The sequence below is a fragment of the Notolepis coatsorum genome, assembly GCF_963971535.1.
Source record: "Notolepis coatsorum genome assembly, chromosome: 18".
Taxonomy (NCBI): Eukaryota; Metazoa; Chordata; class Actinopteri; order Aulopiformes; family Paralepididae; genus Notolepis; species Notolepis coatsorum.
This window is the reverse complement of record NC_140182.1, coordinates 2658111-2673535: the sequence shown is the minus strand read 5'-3', so window position 1 is coordinate 2673535 and position 15425 is coordinate 2658111. Positions and strand designations below refer to the sequence as shown.

Here is a 15425-nt window from a genome sequence, read left to right as displayed (position 1 = left end):
TGTTCTGATGGTTCTGTCGACACTGTTCTGATGGTTCTGTTCTGATGGTTCCGTTGACACTGTTCTGATGGTTCTGTTCTGATGGTTCCGTTGACACTGTTCTGATGGTTCTGTTCTGATGGTTCTGTCGACACTGTTCTGATGGTTCTGTTCTGATGGTTCTGTCGACACTGTTCTGATGGTTCCGTTGACACTGTTCTGATGGTTCTGTCGACACTGTTCTGATGGTTCTGTTGACACTGTTCTGATGGTTCCGTTGACACTGTTCTGATGGTTCTGTTCTGATGGTTCTGTCGACACTGTTCTGATGGTTCTGTTGACACTGTTCTGATGGTTCTGTTGACACTGTTCTGATGGTTCTGTCGTCACTGTTCTGATGGTTCTGTCGACACTGTTCTGATGGTTCTGTTCTGATGGTTCTGTCGACACTGTTCTGATGAAGGGTTTTTTCAGAAGGTCCTGTTGGTTTCCTCAGAAGGTCCTGTTGGTGGTCCTGTTGGTCCTGTTGGTTTCCTCAGAAGGTCCTGTTGGTGGTCCTGTTGGTCCTGTTGGTTTCCTCAGAAGGTCCTGTTGGTGGTCCTGTTGGTCCTGTTGGTTTCCTCAGAAGGTCCGGTTGGTGGTCCTGTTGGTCCTGTTGGTTTCCTCAGAAGGTCCGGTTGGTGGTCCTGTTGGTCCTGTTGGTTTCCTCAGAAGGTCCGGTTGGTGGTCCTGTTGGTCCTGTTGGTTTCCTCAGAAGGTCCGGTTGGTGGTCCTGTTGGTCCTGTTGGTTTCCTCAGAAGGTCCGGTTGGTGGTCCTGTTGGTCCTGTTGGTTTCCTCAGAAGGTCCTGGTGGTCCTGTTGGTCCTGTTGGTTTCCTCAGAAGGTCCGGTTGGTGGTCCTGTTGGCCCTGTTGGTTTTCTCAGAAGGTCCGGTTGGTGGTCCTGTTGGTCCTGTTGGTTTCCTCAGAAGGTCCGGTTGGTGGTCCTGTTGGCCCTGTTGGTTTTCTCAGAAGGTCCGGTTGGTGGTCCTGTTGGTCCTGTTGGTTTCCTCAGAAGGTCCGGTTGGTGGTCCTGTTGGCCCTGTTGGTTTTCTCAGAAGGTCCGGTTGGTGAAGGGGATCTTGACGCTGTGCTTGAGCGCCAGGGTGGAGTTGACCTGCTGGGCAGAGAGCAGGTGGTGCCACTGGGCCACGGGCCGGCGCGGGCTGGACAGCATGTCGGCCCAGTGTCTCAGCTGGTTGCCCGCGGCGTCGCAGCCCAGGTAGATCTTCCCGATGGCGTCGTCCCGAGTCAGAGTGTCGCGGTCCCACACGGAGATCACCAGGTGGATCCTCTGTTGGAAGATAGAGATACATAAATAAACAGAGCGGCTCAGCGACGCAAGAACATCAGATCATCGTATGGGTTTGTTTTTGGACGCTTTTATTAGAAAGGCCATAATCCGTAATCCAAATGTAAACCAATACAACTGTACAAGCAAACCTGTACATTGGAATATTGACAAAACCATACTTGGTAATTTACTGTACATTGGAGGGGGGTTGGGTTCGGACATTTACAGGGGCCAGTTTCGAATTGCAGTCCCCCGTAGGTGTTCTTTGAGAGTGTTTTTGAAAGTGGGTAGGGATTCACATTCCTTTACAGCTTTGGGTAGGGCGTTCCACATTGATGTGGCATAATTGCAAAACGTGTTTAGTCCCTTGTTTGAGCCGAATCTGGGTTTAACATGATTTGTGGAGCTCCCTCTGGTGTTGTGATCGTGGTATTCACTGACCTTTGGGAAGTATTTTGACATGTACATGGGTACCTTGGTCGTGTAGTGTATTTTGGAGACCAGGCCCATTGCAAGTTGCTGTACTCTGTCGTCTACTCTAAGCCATCCTAGGTTGTCAAAATGGGCAGGGGTGAGGTGGGCTCTAGGAGTAAGGTCAAGTAGTAGTCTGACCAGTTTGTTTTGAGATGTTTGTAATTTTGTTTTTAGCGCCTTTGAGGTGCTTTGGTACCATGAGGTGCAAGCATAGTCGTAGTACCCTTGAATGAGTGCTCCTGCCAGAGTCTTCAGGGTATTCTTGTTTACCAGAGAGGAGATCCGCTACAAGAATCGAGTTCGTTGGTTGACTTTTTTTATTACATTGGATGCCATTTTGTCACAGGAAAGATTTGCCTCTAACCTGTAACTTGTTCTTGTCAGAGACCAGCAGGGCTGAGTCGTCCGCAAACAGGAACAAGTTGCAGTCACAAGATGACGACATGTCATTTGCATAAATTAGGAACAGTAGCGGTCCTAGTATGCTTCCTTGTGGAACACCACAGCTCACTGTGAGGGGGGGGGGATAGGGTACCGTTTACCTCCACCATCTGTTCTCTCCCCTCCAGGTAGGATTGTATCCAGCTCACTGATAGACTATCAAAACCAATTGCTTTTAGCTTGTCAATCAGAATGGTGTGATTGACAGTGTCGAAGGCCTTTTGTAGGTCCAGCATGACCATGCCGCAGTATTTGCCCGCGTCCACCTCTTCTTTGATGTGGTTGTTTAAATAGAGAAGGCATGTGTCAGTGGAGTGGGATGTTCTGAAACCAGCTATACTCAGCTATAGATATAGTATCTACAGATATGTAAAAGGATTATGTGCAGGTAAGTACAGACTGGTGTGGAAATTATATATATCATATATATATATTAATATATATATGTATATTACTGGTATGTGTCTCCCCATCCACCTGAGAGCAGCACAATCCGTCAAGGTTTTTAAAAGGGGCCTAAAAACATTTCTTTTTAACAAGGCTTTTGCCTGAATTTTCTTTTACTTTTATTTTTACTTCTATTAATTTTACTATTATTTTTATTCTATTTTACTCTTAGGTTCTACCATTTCACTGGTTGTTAGTCTTTTTTATTGTTTTTATTCATTTTAAATTGTTTTATTCATTTAACTTTTGTCTATATCTCCTGTAGCACTCTGAGATTCTCACGAATGTAGAGTGCGGTACAAATTGAATCCATTATTATTATTATTATTATTATTATTATAAATGGTTTGTTTACATTGGTTATTAGCTCCAAAAAGCTTAATTGTGTCATCTACAAATTAAATTCTTCACGTTTACATGGTCAAACTAATTTCCCATTGGGGGTTTAAAGGCCTCATCTGTGATTTATTATTATTATTATTATTATTATTATTATTATTATTATTATTATTATTATTATTATTATTATTATTATTATTATTATTATTATTATTATTATTATTATTATTATTATTATTATTATTATTATATTATTATTATTATTATTATTATTATTATTATTATTATTATTATTATTATTATTATTATTATTATTATTATTATTATTATTATTATTATTATTATTATTATTATTATTATTATTATATTATTATTATTATTATTATTATTATTATTATTATTATTATTATTATTATTATTATTATTATTATTTACCATATCAATTTGAGGTACAATGTATTCACATACATTCATGAAGCGTTCTGATCTGTAGATGGAATATTAACTATTTAAACTCTCTACAGAAGGTTAACCCTTTACTATCACACTACAGACGGTTAACCATTTCACTACCACACTACAGAAGGTTAACCCTTTCACTACCACACTACAGATGGTTAACCTTTTACTAACACACTAGAGAAGGTTAACCGTCTGTAGTGTGGTAGTGAAAGGGTTAACCGTCTGTAGTGTGATAGTAAAGGGTTAACCTTCTGTAGTGTGGTAGTGAAAGGTTAACCTTCTGTAGTGTGGTAGTGAAGGGTTAACCGTCTGTAGTGTGGTAGTGAAAGGGTTAACCGTCTGCAGTGTGGTAGTGAAAGGGTTAACCATCTGTAGTGTGGTAGTGAAAGGGTTAACCGTCTGTAGTGTGGTAGTGAAAGGGTTAACCGTCTGTAGTGTGGTAGTGAAAGGGTTAACCGTCTGTAGTGTGATAGTAAAGGGTTAACCTTCTGTAGTGTGGTAGTGAAAGGGTTAACCTGCTGTAGTGTGGTAGTGAAAGGGTTAACCTTCTGTAGTGTGATAGTAAAGGGTTAACCTTCTGTAGTGTGGTAGTGAAAGGGTTAACCTGCTGTAGTGTGGTAGTGAAAGTTTAACCTTCTGTAGTGTGGTAGTGAAGGGTTAACCGTCTGGAGTGTGGTAGTGAAAGGGTTAACCGTCTGCAGTCTGGTAGTGAAAGAGTTAACCCACTGTAGATCAGAATATATGAAGACATGTCTCCATTCTTATCTTTGGAGGCGGGGCTACAGATTTGGAGGCGGGGCCACAGATGTCTTTATGTTTGCACCACTTCTTGGGTTCAGGTTTAGCACCTGTATAAATGGGGGACCCTGATGTAAACAAGACGAAAGTCTTTCTCTGGTCTGCATCCCCTTAACAATTGTGTGTATTGAGCCGTACTGTATTGTACCCATTCTGCAATCTGTTAATAAAGTTTTCAATCAATCAATCAATACACATAGAGCTCGTCGATTCGACACTCACTTGAATTTGCTCGAACGACACCTCAAACGTAAAGGATTCGTTGAAGTAGGGATTCAGTGTCTTCTTTTTGACGGACGTCTTCTTTTTCTTCCACTTCTTCTTGTCCAAAGCTATCTGCACTTTCACAAAGGGATCTGTTGATATAGGAAATGGGAAATAAACCACCGTGATCTACAGTCCTCTGGTTCGCCTGTAAACCAGCAGCGCCTTGTCTGAGAGGTGTTAAAGGAACACGTGAACATTGTGGGAAATGCGCTTTACCGTTCTCACCAGAGTCAAACAAGAAGACACAGACCAGCTAGCCTTGGGAGCTTTAAGCTAGGCTAGTGGTCCGTGTCCGCTTCCATTCATTGTGCTAAGCTAGGCTAGTGGTCCGTGTCCGCTTCCCTTCATTGTGCTAAGCTAGGCTAGTGGTCCGTGTCCGCTTCCATTCATTGTGCTAAGCTAGGCTAGTGGTCCGTGTCCGCTTCCATTCATTGTGCTAAGCTAGGCTAGTGGTCCGTGTCGGCTTCCATTCATTGTGCTAAGCTAGGCTAGTGGTCCGTGTCCGAATTGAAAATGGGGGACCCTGATGTAAACAAGATGAAAGTCTTTCTCTGGTCTGCATCCCCGTAACAATTGTATGTATTGAGCCGTACTGTATTGTACCCATTCTGCAATCTGTTAAATAAAGTTTTCATTCATTCATTCATCCGCTTCCCTTAACCCTTTCACTGCCACACAACAGAAGGTTAACCCAATTTACTATCACACAACCGACGGCGATGATCCGCGGAGCTAATGATGCTAATGATGGAGCATCGCCGTCGGTTGTGTGATAGTAAAGGGCTAACCTTCTGCATTGTCACAGTGAAAGGGTTAATCGGCTGTCGTGTGGCAGTGAAAGGGTTAATCTGTGCTAAGCTAGGCTAGCTTGCAGCCCGACAGCTTTCTACTGAACACACAGAGAGGAGACTGGTGTCCATCTTCTTGTCTGACTCTGGAAAAGACGATAAGCACATTTCCCATAATGTTGGCGTGTTCCTTTAAAACTCATTGAGCGCCAAAAACGAGATATCTCATTTCCGAGAGCCAACGCTTGAGTGCCTATAACGAGATATCTCGTTTTTTTAGTTCCTTTTTCCTTTTTTTGATTATTATTATTATTCTAAACACTTGCGCAGGCCTTTGTGTGAGTGTGCCTGGAGATCTCTGGCTACATTATAATTGCAATGATGATCGAATCCCGACAGGTGGCAGTATCGCTTACTTTTTTTTAACTGCGTGGGACAGTTTAGTGTGTGGGGGGGGGGGCGCCCCACAGCACCCAGAGCACCAGGGAGGGAGGGAGCAGCAGTGGGCAAACTACAGCCAACTAACTAAGGTTAGAGAGAGTTACATGTTGTTTAACTCTCTCTGACCTGATGACCCCCCAGGTCCATGTTGTCTAACTCTCTCTGACCTGATGACCCCCCAGGTCCATGTTGTCTAACTCTCTCTGACCTGATGACCCCCCAGGTCCATGTTGTCTAACTCTCTCTGACCTGATGACCCCCCAGGTCCATGTTGTCTAACTCTCTCTGACCTGATGACCCCCCAGGTCCATGTTGTTTAACTCTGACTGACCTGATGACCCCCCCTGACTGACCTGATGACCCCCCTGACTGACCTGATGACCCCCCTGACTGACCTGATGACCCCCCTGACTGACCTGATGACCCCCCTGACTGACCTGATGACCCCCCTGACTGACCTGATGACCCCCCTGACTGACCTGATGACCCCCCCTGACTGACCTGATGACCCCCCTGACTGACCTGATGACCCCCCTGACTGACCTGATGACCCCCCTGACTGACCTGATGACCCCCCTGACTGACCTGATGACCCCCCTGACTGACCTGATGACCCCCCCAGGTCCATGCTCTTCAGGTTCTTGGCCTCCAGGATGATGACGGTCAGCTTGCTGGTTGTCGGGACGTAACGCAGCGAGAAGCAGATCTCACCCAGATTCTCCTCCTGCAGCACATCAAGGAGACCACAACACATCACATCACGAGCACATCAATCACATCAAATCAAATGTATTTGTAAAGCCCGCAATCACAAGGTAATGTCCCCATGGGCTGGACAAGTCACAATAAATCAAGAACAAAATCCACCATAAAATCCAAATATGCAACACTCCCAGACATTCCCCAGCGAAGGTAAGGGAAAAACTCACTAAAAACCTAGCAATAGGAAAGAAGTAGGGATGTCCGATATTATCGGCCGATAAAATGTAACATCGGAAATTATCGGTATCGGTTTTCAAAAACTTAATTTTTTATTTTATTATTATTATTTTTTTACATTTATTTAACCTTTATTTACCCAGGGAAGCACGTAAGAAAAAAATTTTTATTTTATTTATTGTGAAAAGTATACATAATGTTGTGTTAATTCCACGACAAGAGGGGGGGGGGGGACCCCGCATATATCGGTATCGGTTGATATCGGTATCGGAAATTAAGAGTTAGACAATATCGGTATATCGGCTATCGGTAAAAAAGCCAACATCGAACATTCCTAGAAAAAAGCACCACAGGCGATGTGGAGGAGAGAAACCTTAGAAGGGCCGTTCAGGGGGGGGATGTCAGTGGATATGGGTGATAGTAGTGTGGCTATGGATGATCGATGGGTGGAGAATAAAACAGGTGAATAGTTGGTATGTATGTAGATATACGTGTTTGAAGAGTGGACTATGTGGAGAGGCAACTCTAGCACATTACATCAGGAATATTTCATATGAATGTATTAATAGCCATTAAAGGGAAAATCCACCCTAAAAACAGAATTTACATTGTAATCTAGTGACCTTTGTGATCTATCTATCTATCTATCTATCTATCTATCTATCTATCTATCTATCTATCTATCTATCTATCTATCTATCTATCTATCTATCTATCTATCTATCTATCTATCTATCTATCTATCTATCTATCTATTTATCTATCTATCTGTCTGTCTCTCTGTCTGTCTGTCTGTCTCTCTGTCTGTCTGTCTGTCTGTCTGTCTGTCTGTCTGTCTGTCTGTCTGTCTGTCTCTCTGTCTGTCTGTCTGTCTGTCTGTCTGTCTGTCTGTCTGTCTGTCTGTCTGTCTGTCTGTCTGTCTGTCTGTCTGTCTCTCTGTCTCTCTGTCTGTCTCTCTGTCTGTCTGTCTGTCTCTCTGTCTGTCTGTCTCTCTGTCTGTCTGTCTCTCTGTCTGTCTGTCTCTCTGTCTGTCTCTCTGTCTGTCTGTCTGTCTGTCTCTCTGTCTCTATGTCTGTCTGTCTGTCTGTGTGTCTGTCTGTCTGTCTGTCTGTCTGTCTGTCTGTCTGTCTGTCTGTCTGTCTGTCTGTCTGTATGTCTGTCTCTCTGTCTGTCTGTCTGTCTGTCTGTCTGTCTGTCTGTCTGTCTGTCTGTCTGTCTGTATGTCTGTCTGTCTGTCTGTCTGTCTGTCTCTCTGTCTCTCTGTCTGTCTGTCTGTCTGTCTGCACGTCTCTCGCCGGGCTCATCATTGGATCATCAGCATGACTCATCATTAAAGCAGTAGGGTCAACAGAGGTCCAGGCAGCAGCAACAGTAACATGACTCATCATTAAAGCAGTAGGGTCAACAGAGGTCAGAGGTCAGCAGCAACAGTGACCGGACCTCGAACTGGGCCGGCTCCCCGAGCTCCTGCCACTCCTCCATCACGTGGTTCCAGTCCACGCTGGCCAGCGGCACCCTCAGCTCCCCGATGATGTCGTGTTTGGTGAATCTATTGAAGTCAAACACTTGCATCACAACGGTGGACTCCTGCAGCAGAGGCTTGGTTATCTGGGCACAAGTCAAGGGGCACAGTTTAGTCACACGGGCACAAGTCAAGGGGCACAGTTTAGTCACACGGCACAAGTCAAGGGGCACAGTTTAGTCACATGGGCACAAGTCAAGGGGCACAGTTTAGTCACACGGCACAAGTCAAGGGGAACAGTTTAGTCACATGGGCACAAGTCAAGGGACACAGTTTAGTCACACGGCACAAGTCAAGGGGCACAGTTTAGTCACATGGCACAAGTCAAGGGGCACAGTTTAGTCACATGGCACAAGTCAAGGGGCACAAGTCAAGGGGCACAGTTTAGTCACATGGCACAAGTCAAGGGGCACAGTTTAGTCACATGGCACAAGTCAAGGGGCACAGTTTAGTCACACGGCACAAGTCAAGGGGCACAGTTTAGTCACACGGCACAAGTCAAGGGGCACAGTTTAGTCACATGGGCACAAGTCAAGGGGCACAGTTTAGTCACACGGCACAAGTCAAGGGGCACAGTTTAGTCACACGGCACAAGTCAAGGGGCACAGTTTAGTCACACGGCACAAGTCAAGGGGCACAGTTTAGTCACACGGCACAAAATCCAAAATGGAGTCACATGGTTATTAAAACACAAGTCGTTGTGATCATACCGGATATGTGAATTGTTCGTTGAACACTGGGTTGAGCGTGCTCCGGAACACCTTGGTCTCGCAGGTCTTGGTCTTCTCCGGCACGACGTAGACCTTGACGTAGGGGTCGGAGGTGCCGCCGAGGTCCATGGCCTTCAGTGCCGCCGCCTGTTTGATCCCCACGGTGAGCTGAGAGGTTGACGGACGACAGGAGTGACGCTAATGAGGGCAGGAGGACCGGAGGCTTGGAATACACCACGTCTTAACGGCCGACACTTAAGCCGCTGCGTGATGTTGTGTGTTATTTTACCCTCTTTTCATGTTGTGACGGCACATGGGGCAGTGGGGGGGTGGCCACGCAGACTGCCTCGTAAACCGGAGGGTCACAGGTTCGATTTCCCTGCGACTGCTTTGAGTTCACCCCCCTGTCACAAAGGGTGCTTAAAAAACCCTTTCACTACCACACTACAGAAGGTTAACCCTTTACTATCACACTACTAACCCGTTCACTACCACACTACAGAAGGTTAACCCTTTACTATCACACTACAGAAGGTTAACCCTTTACTATCACACTACAGACGGTTAACCCTTTACTATCACACTACTAACCCGTTCACTACCACACTACAGAAGGTTAACCCTTTACTATCACACTACAGAAGGTTAACCCTTTACTATCACACTACAGACGGTTAACCCTTTACTATCACACTACTAACCCGTTCACTACCACACTACAGAAGGTTAACCCTTTACTATCACACTACAGAAGGTTAACCCTTTACTATCACACTACAGACGGTTAACCTTCTGTAGTGTGATAGATAGTAAAGGGTTAACCTTCTGTAGTGTGGTAGTGAAAGGGTTAGTAGTGTGATAGTAAAGGGTTAACCTTCTGTAGTGTGGTAGTGAAAGGGTTAGTAGTGTGATAGTAAAGGGTTAACCTTCTGTAGTGTGGTAGTGAAAGGGTTTACCCTTTGTCGTGTGTCGTGTGGAGTTCAAGTTTGTTTTTATTTGTCATATATAACCTACATGTACTTTACAGTGAAATGCTTGGTTCTGTATGAGCCCCTGAGAATGTGCTTCATACAGTAAAAAAGTAGTAAAAGAGGAATAACACTATACAATATACAATATACAATACAATATACAAGCTAAAGTACAATCTAAGTACAGTGAGTAAAAATGCAGACAATGAGCTACAACAACTTTAAGGTAAGGTGCAAATGCAAATGAGGTATGAATGTAGTGCAAATCTCTTTAATAAATAGATCATTATAATGTAGTGTTAAAGTGTCTAAAGTGAGTGTTGAGGTGAGTGTGTGAGTGTGGATGTGTGTGCAGTGACACTGCGTGTAGATGATATGGTTTGTTACATAGTGTTATTGTTCGTTGAGCCTCCTGATGGCCTGGGGATAGAAGCTCCTTCTGAGTCTCTCTGTGCCGGCCATGAGACTCCGGTATCGCTTGCCTGACCGCAGCAGTTCAAAGAGGCCGTTGTTTTGGTGACTAGAGTCTTTGATGATTCTCTTAGCCTTGGCCCTGCAGCGCTTGGTATAAATGTCCTGGAGAGTGGGAAGCCCCCCTCCAAGTGTGCGTCGGGCTGATCGGGCCGCTCTGTAGTCGGCTGCGGTCGTGTGCGGTTAATATGTACGAACGTGTGAAGTAACAACTTCCTTTTTCAGCCAGTAATATATTCATCCGCTGCTCTAAAATCCTCAATATTCTTGTCTCCTGTTTTTTTTCTCTCAAAGCATTGATGCAACGGATAAACCAGATGTAAGGATGAATTGAAAGCTATAGATTGAATATAATTCACCCAAGTTAGAAAATAAACACTTGTATGTTTGTATGTTTTTGTGAACGACCCGTCTGCCAAGGCCCGTGCGCCAGTGCAGTGCAGTACAGACGGTAGAGGTCAGGTGATGTAGTTAAAGACAGTAGAGGTTAGAGGTTAGGGGTCAGAGGTTATAGGGGTTATTATCGCACCTCAGACTGAGCCGAGCAGAATTCCAGGGAGTACAGCAGTTTCCCTCTGGCTCGTTTGGCAGCGCCGTAGTCCGCGTCCCCCGCGCCGGGCTGCACCTGCCCGACCGACCCACACATCAAAGAAAGGTCACAGGTCATAGCACCACCACCACCACCACCAGCCAATCACATTCACATCCACTCAAACCCGAGCCAACCAATCCCCTCCTTGGCCTCGGCTGCTGTTTATAAAAAGGGACGTCTCCTCTCTCTCTCTCTCTCTCTCTCTCTCTCTCTCTCTCTCTCTCTCTCTCTCTCTCTCTCTCTCTCTCTTTCTCTCTCTCTCTCACCAGCGCCGTGGTCGTGGAGCCGCTCACTCCCTTGAGGTTTATCTGATCCTCTTTCTTTTTCCGCTTCTTCCCTCGGCAGCAGCACTTGACGCAGATGCAGATGACGCACGTGAAGATTAGCAGCCCGCCGAGGGCGAAGATGGCGTAGACGGCCCATCTCGGCACTGGGGGGGGGGGGAGAGAGAGAGAGAGAGAGAGAGAGAGAGAGAGAGAGAGAGAGAGAGAGAGAGAGAGAGAGAGATGAAAAGAAGCACAGCTCAAAAAAGACTCTCGCCTGGCGCTGGCTCCTTGAGAGCGAGTGTAGACGTGACTCCCGCCGTGGCGCCCGTGTGAGGGGGGGGGGGGGGGGGGGCCGGAGCGCAGCCGGGAGGATTAAGGGGGGTCTCTGGGGGGTCTCTGGGGGATAAACGAGTGAAAATTGAGATGCGAGGAGAAATGTGCTGTCTGCGGTGGAATTATAGCAGATGACGCACGGCGGCGACAGGTGGTCGGGCACGGCTCCATCCCCTGGCGTTGACCCATCTCAAGCCCCGCCTCTCTCTCTCTCTTCTCGACCCTCGGAAGAGCGGCTGCGATAGGAGGATCGGGAAAAGAGGAGGGCGGGACTTGAGATAGGTCCATCGCTCGGCGATGGAGGGAGGCAAGAATGTTCTCCCCGTGCTCGCAAGGGTTTCCCCCCCCGATAAGATAAACCCAATGGAAAAACATGCACAACAACAAGATCGCTAACGCTGTGGCGTCCTTGACGAAGACGGACAGGAGCACTTGGATTGGTCCCCTGGCGCGGCTCACGTGGCGCCTGTCTGCTCCCGGCTGCCCTTGGGGGGGAAGGACGACGGGATGGGTTAATCGCAGATACGCATTGTATGCATGGTTCGCATGTGTGCCAAATGATGACCTCGGAGCAGGTCCTAAATTATTATTATTATTATTATAAGAGGCAGATGGTCAGCGCGGGTGGTGGGGGCGGGGGCGGGTGGGGGTGGGGGTGGGGGTGGGGGGGGACCGTGGGGGTTACTTACAGGGAATCTTGTTCAGGAGCTGGATCCAAAGGTTAGGGGTCGCTGTGGTGGCTGCTGGGTAAGAGGTAGCGTTAGTGGCGTTAGTGGCGTTAGTGGAGAAGACAGCGGGGGGGGTCAGGAGGGCCCTGTTAGTGGACGCTGGTTCGGCAGACATGATGACTTGGATGGATAGAGCTAGAAGTGAGAGAGAAGCAGCAGACATGAGTGAAGGAGCAGGTCTGGTGGTGACCTCTGACCCCGAGGCCTCTACTGTACCGGAGGAACCGAAACAGTCCAACCATTGTTTCACACTGCCCTCTAGTGGTAGAGAGAGGCATAACTTTACTCCAAACAAGAGATTCTCCTCAAGAAAACATGCTACTTTGTAGGGTTTGTTCATTAATAATAATAATAATAATAATAATAATAATAATAATAATAATAATAATAATAATAATAATAATAATAATAATAATAATAATAATAATAATAATAATAATAATAATAATAATAATAATAATAATAATAATAATAATAATAATAATAATAATAATAATAATAATAATAATAATAATAATAATAATAATAATAATAATAATAATAATAATAATAATAATAATAATAATAATAATAATAATAATAATAATAATAATAATAATAATAATAATAATAATAATAATAATAATAATAATAATAATAATAATAATAATAATAATAATAATAATAATAATAATAATAATACAACTATAGCACCTTTCATACAGAAACTGCAGCTCAAAGTGCTTCACGACAGAAAAAAGACGGGCATAACATGAGCACATAAAGTGCAGACATATAAAATCACAGTTTTTCACATTAGGATCTAACATCCCAGCAGGCCACCTTGTTTATGGTTTGATTCAGTTTTAAATAGACAATAATAAAAAGAGTAAGATCAAATAGACAGAGTCAAATAGTGCAATAGTGCAGTGCAATAAAATTGTAGAATAGACCGTAAAATTATGCAACAGTGCAGTGCAATAAAATAGTTCTGGATTATAAAATAGTCTTTACCTTCTCTGTTTGGTATCCACAGTTTAAAACCTGACAGTCTTCCCTCTTGTTTGATGCCCACTTTGACCCTTCGAACCTCCCACTCAGGGCAAACCTCCCTCTCAGGGCAAACCTCCCTCTCAGGGCGCAGTTCTAGGCCTGGCTCCCCTACATAGTTTTAAAGCCTGACAGGCTTTCTTCCTGCTTGATACCCACACAGTTTAATACCTGACCGTTTAGAACCTGTAATAAAAGTAATAAAAGAGTCAAATAGAATGGACAGAGTAAAAGAGTGCAATCTACAGTACAATCAGCAGCGGAGTGTATTAAAAGGCTATGGCGAAGAGGTACGTTTTTAGCTTTTTAATTAAAACATTTTTTATTAAGAGATCTAGCTTCCCTAATGTCCATAGGTAGTGTGTTCCATAACTTTGTTTGGTGCATAGTTTGCAAAGGCTGGGTCCCCGATTCTCTTTAGGCTGTGGCTTGGAACCTTCAATAGACCAGTAGATGATGATCGCAATATTCACATAGTTGACTAGAGAATTTGCAATGTAGCTTGGTCCTGTTCCATTTAGAGCTTTGTGTATATAAGGAGGAGGACCTTGAAATAGATTCTAAATGTTACCGGAAGCCAGTGTAGGTTAGCTATAATGTGACGTGGTCTCTCGATCCTCTTGGTTGTGGATGTTGATGTTGAAATAACTGAGTGCAGTTACACCTTCTCCACACAGTGGTGTCCACAAGACGAGGGGAGAGCCTGGTCTCTGTGCGGCTGAGTGCAGAGCCGCCACCATGGTCAAACAAGTGCTGACAGCTTCACAGAGCAGGCGCCCATTAAAACAGGGTGTGTGATTCCTGCCCTGATAACATTGTGTCTTCGATGCCCTCGGACTTGGGGACTCGAGCGTCGACTGCATTCGGACTCGGAAGGTGCAGACTCGGACTCTTGGACTTGTTAATTGATAAATAGTTAATAATTTTTAAATGCCCCTAATCATTGGGCATAATATATCGATGGCTGGTGCATTTGTTTAGCTATTTGTGTCACAAAGTAAATAAACTCCCTTTGAAACGGTGACCGTTGTGTCATTTATGTTTAATGTAGAACTTGTTTTATTTGTATGTCAGCTCTTTGACTGTGGAGTGGAGTGGACTCAACCTGGAGGACTCGGTGACTCGATGACTCGGACTAGGGTGACGGGGACTCGACTCGAGATGTAGTGACTCGACTACAACACGGCTTCGAGGTTATTTCAGACGTCGCCCGGCGGCAGGAGAACACTAACAGGATAACAACACTACTTGCTCCGACCAGTATGTAGGTCGTCTAGCAAAGGATACAACAAGAACATTTGAATATGTCAACACAACCAAGGCAAACAAACATACTCATTACTTGAGTCTAAAGACAAAGTGTTTAGAATTCCACTTTAGCCTGTAAAGCTCGACACCGAAAAGCAACGAGTTGAACTTGAACCTCAAAAGCTTCGTCAACAACAACAACAACAACAACAACTCCCAACATCATCTGGTACACATTCTGAGAGATCTACTCACTTGTTGAAGACCTTTACAGAACAATAGGCATCTCACTTTCGTAGGACCAAATGTATACCAATGATCTCCATCGGAAGACTGGTGAGAAAGTGCTGCGTTCTTGACCCGTGCCGCTCCGGGAACAGTGGGAGTTCCACAGGAGAACGAGGGAAGGAAGGAAGGAAGTGGCCGAGCAGCTCTCCTCCCCGACGTCTGCGGTCAGCGGTGGGACTGTTTGATCAGAGGCCGGAAGCTGAACCGGCCCTCCTTACTAACGTCTCAAGTGCATAGTAGTAAAGACATAGACATATTAGCATAGTAGGTAGTAATACATTTTTTATTTTTTTTAATGTAAAAGATTATTATATTTTTTATAATATATAAGAAAAATATATTTTTTTATATTTTTTTTTATATTTTTACTGTACATTTTATTCTATTCTTATTCTCGCGGCTATTTGTTTTGTTATTGTTATTCGTGACTTTGCTCTGTCTAAATGTCTAATGAGAGCGATTTGTAGCGTCAAATTTCCCCTCGGGATAATTAAAGTATTTCTATTCGATTCTATCCACTCTATTCTAATATAGGCAAGGAAGATTATTTAGTGGCAAAGT

The 15425-nt window shown here is 44.6% G+C and overlaps 1 protein-coding gene across 1 annotated transcript; it reads right to left on the bottom strand.

The window, feature by feature from the left end:
- Positions 1-1023: 1023 nt before the first annotated feature.
- LOC311245127 (synaptotagmin-2-like) lies at positions 1024-14934 on the bottom strand. Its single transcript, XM_084334922.1, has 8 exons — positions 14832-14934; positions 11239-11402; positions 10910-11005; positions 8939-9106; positions 8147-8314; positions 6374-6491; positions 4494-4627; positions 1024-1310 (listed from the first exon to the last, which is right to left on the bottom strand). Coding segments are annotated over exons 1-8 (1089 nt in total). The 5' UTR covers positions 14833-14934; the 3' UTR covers positions 1024-1070.
- Positions 14935-15425: the final 491 nt, after the last annotated feature.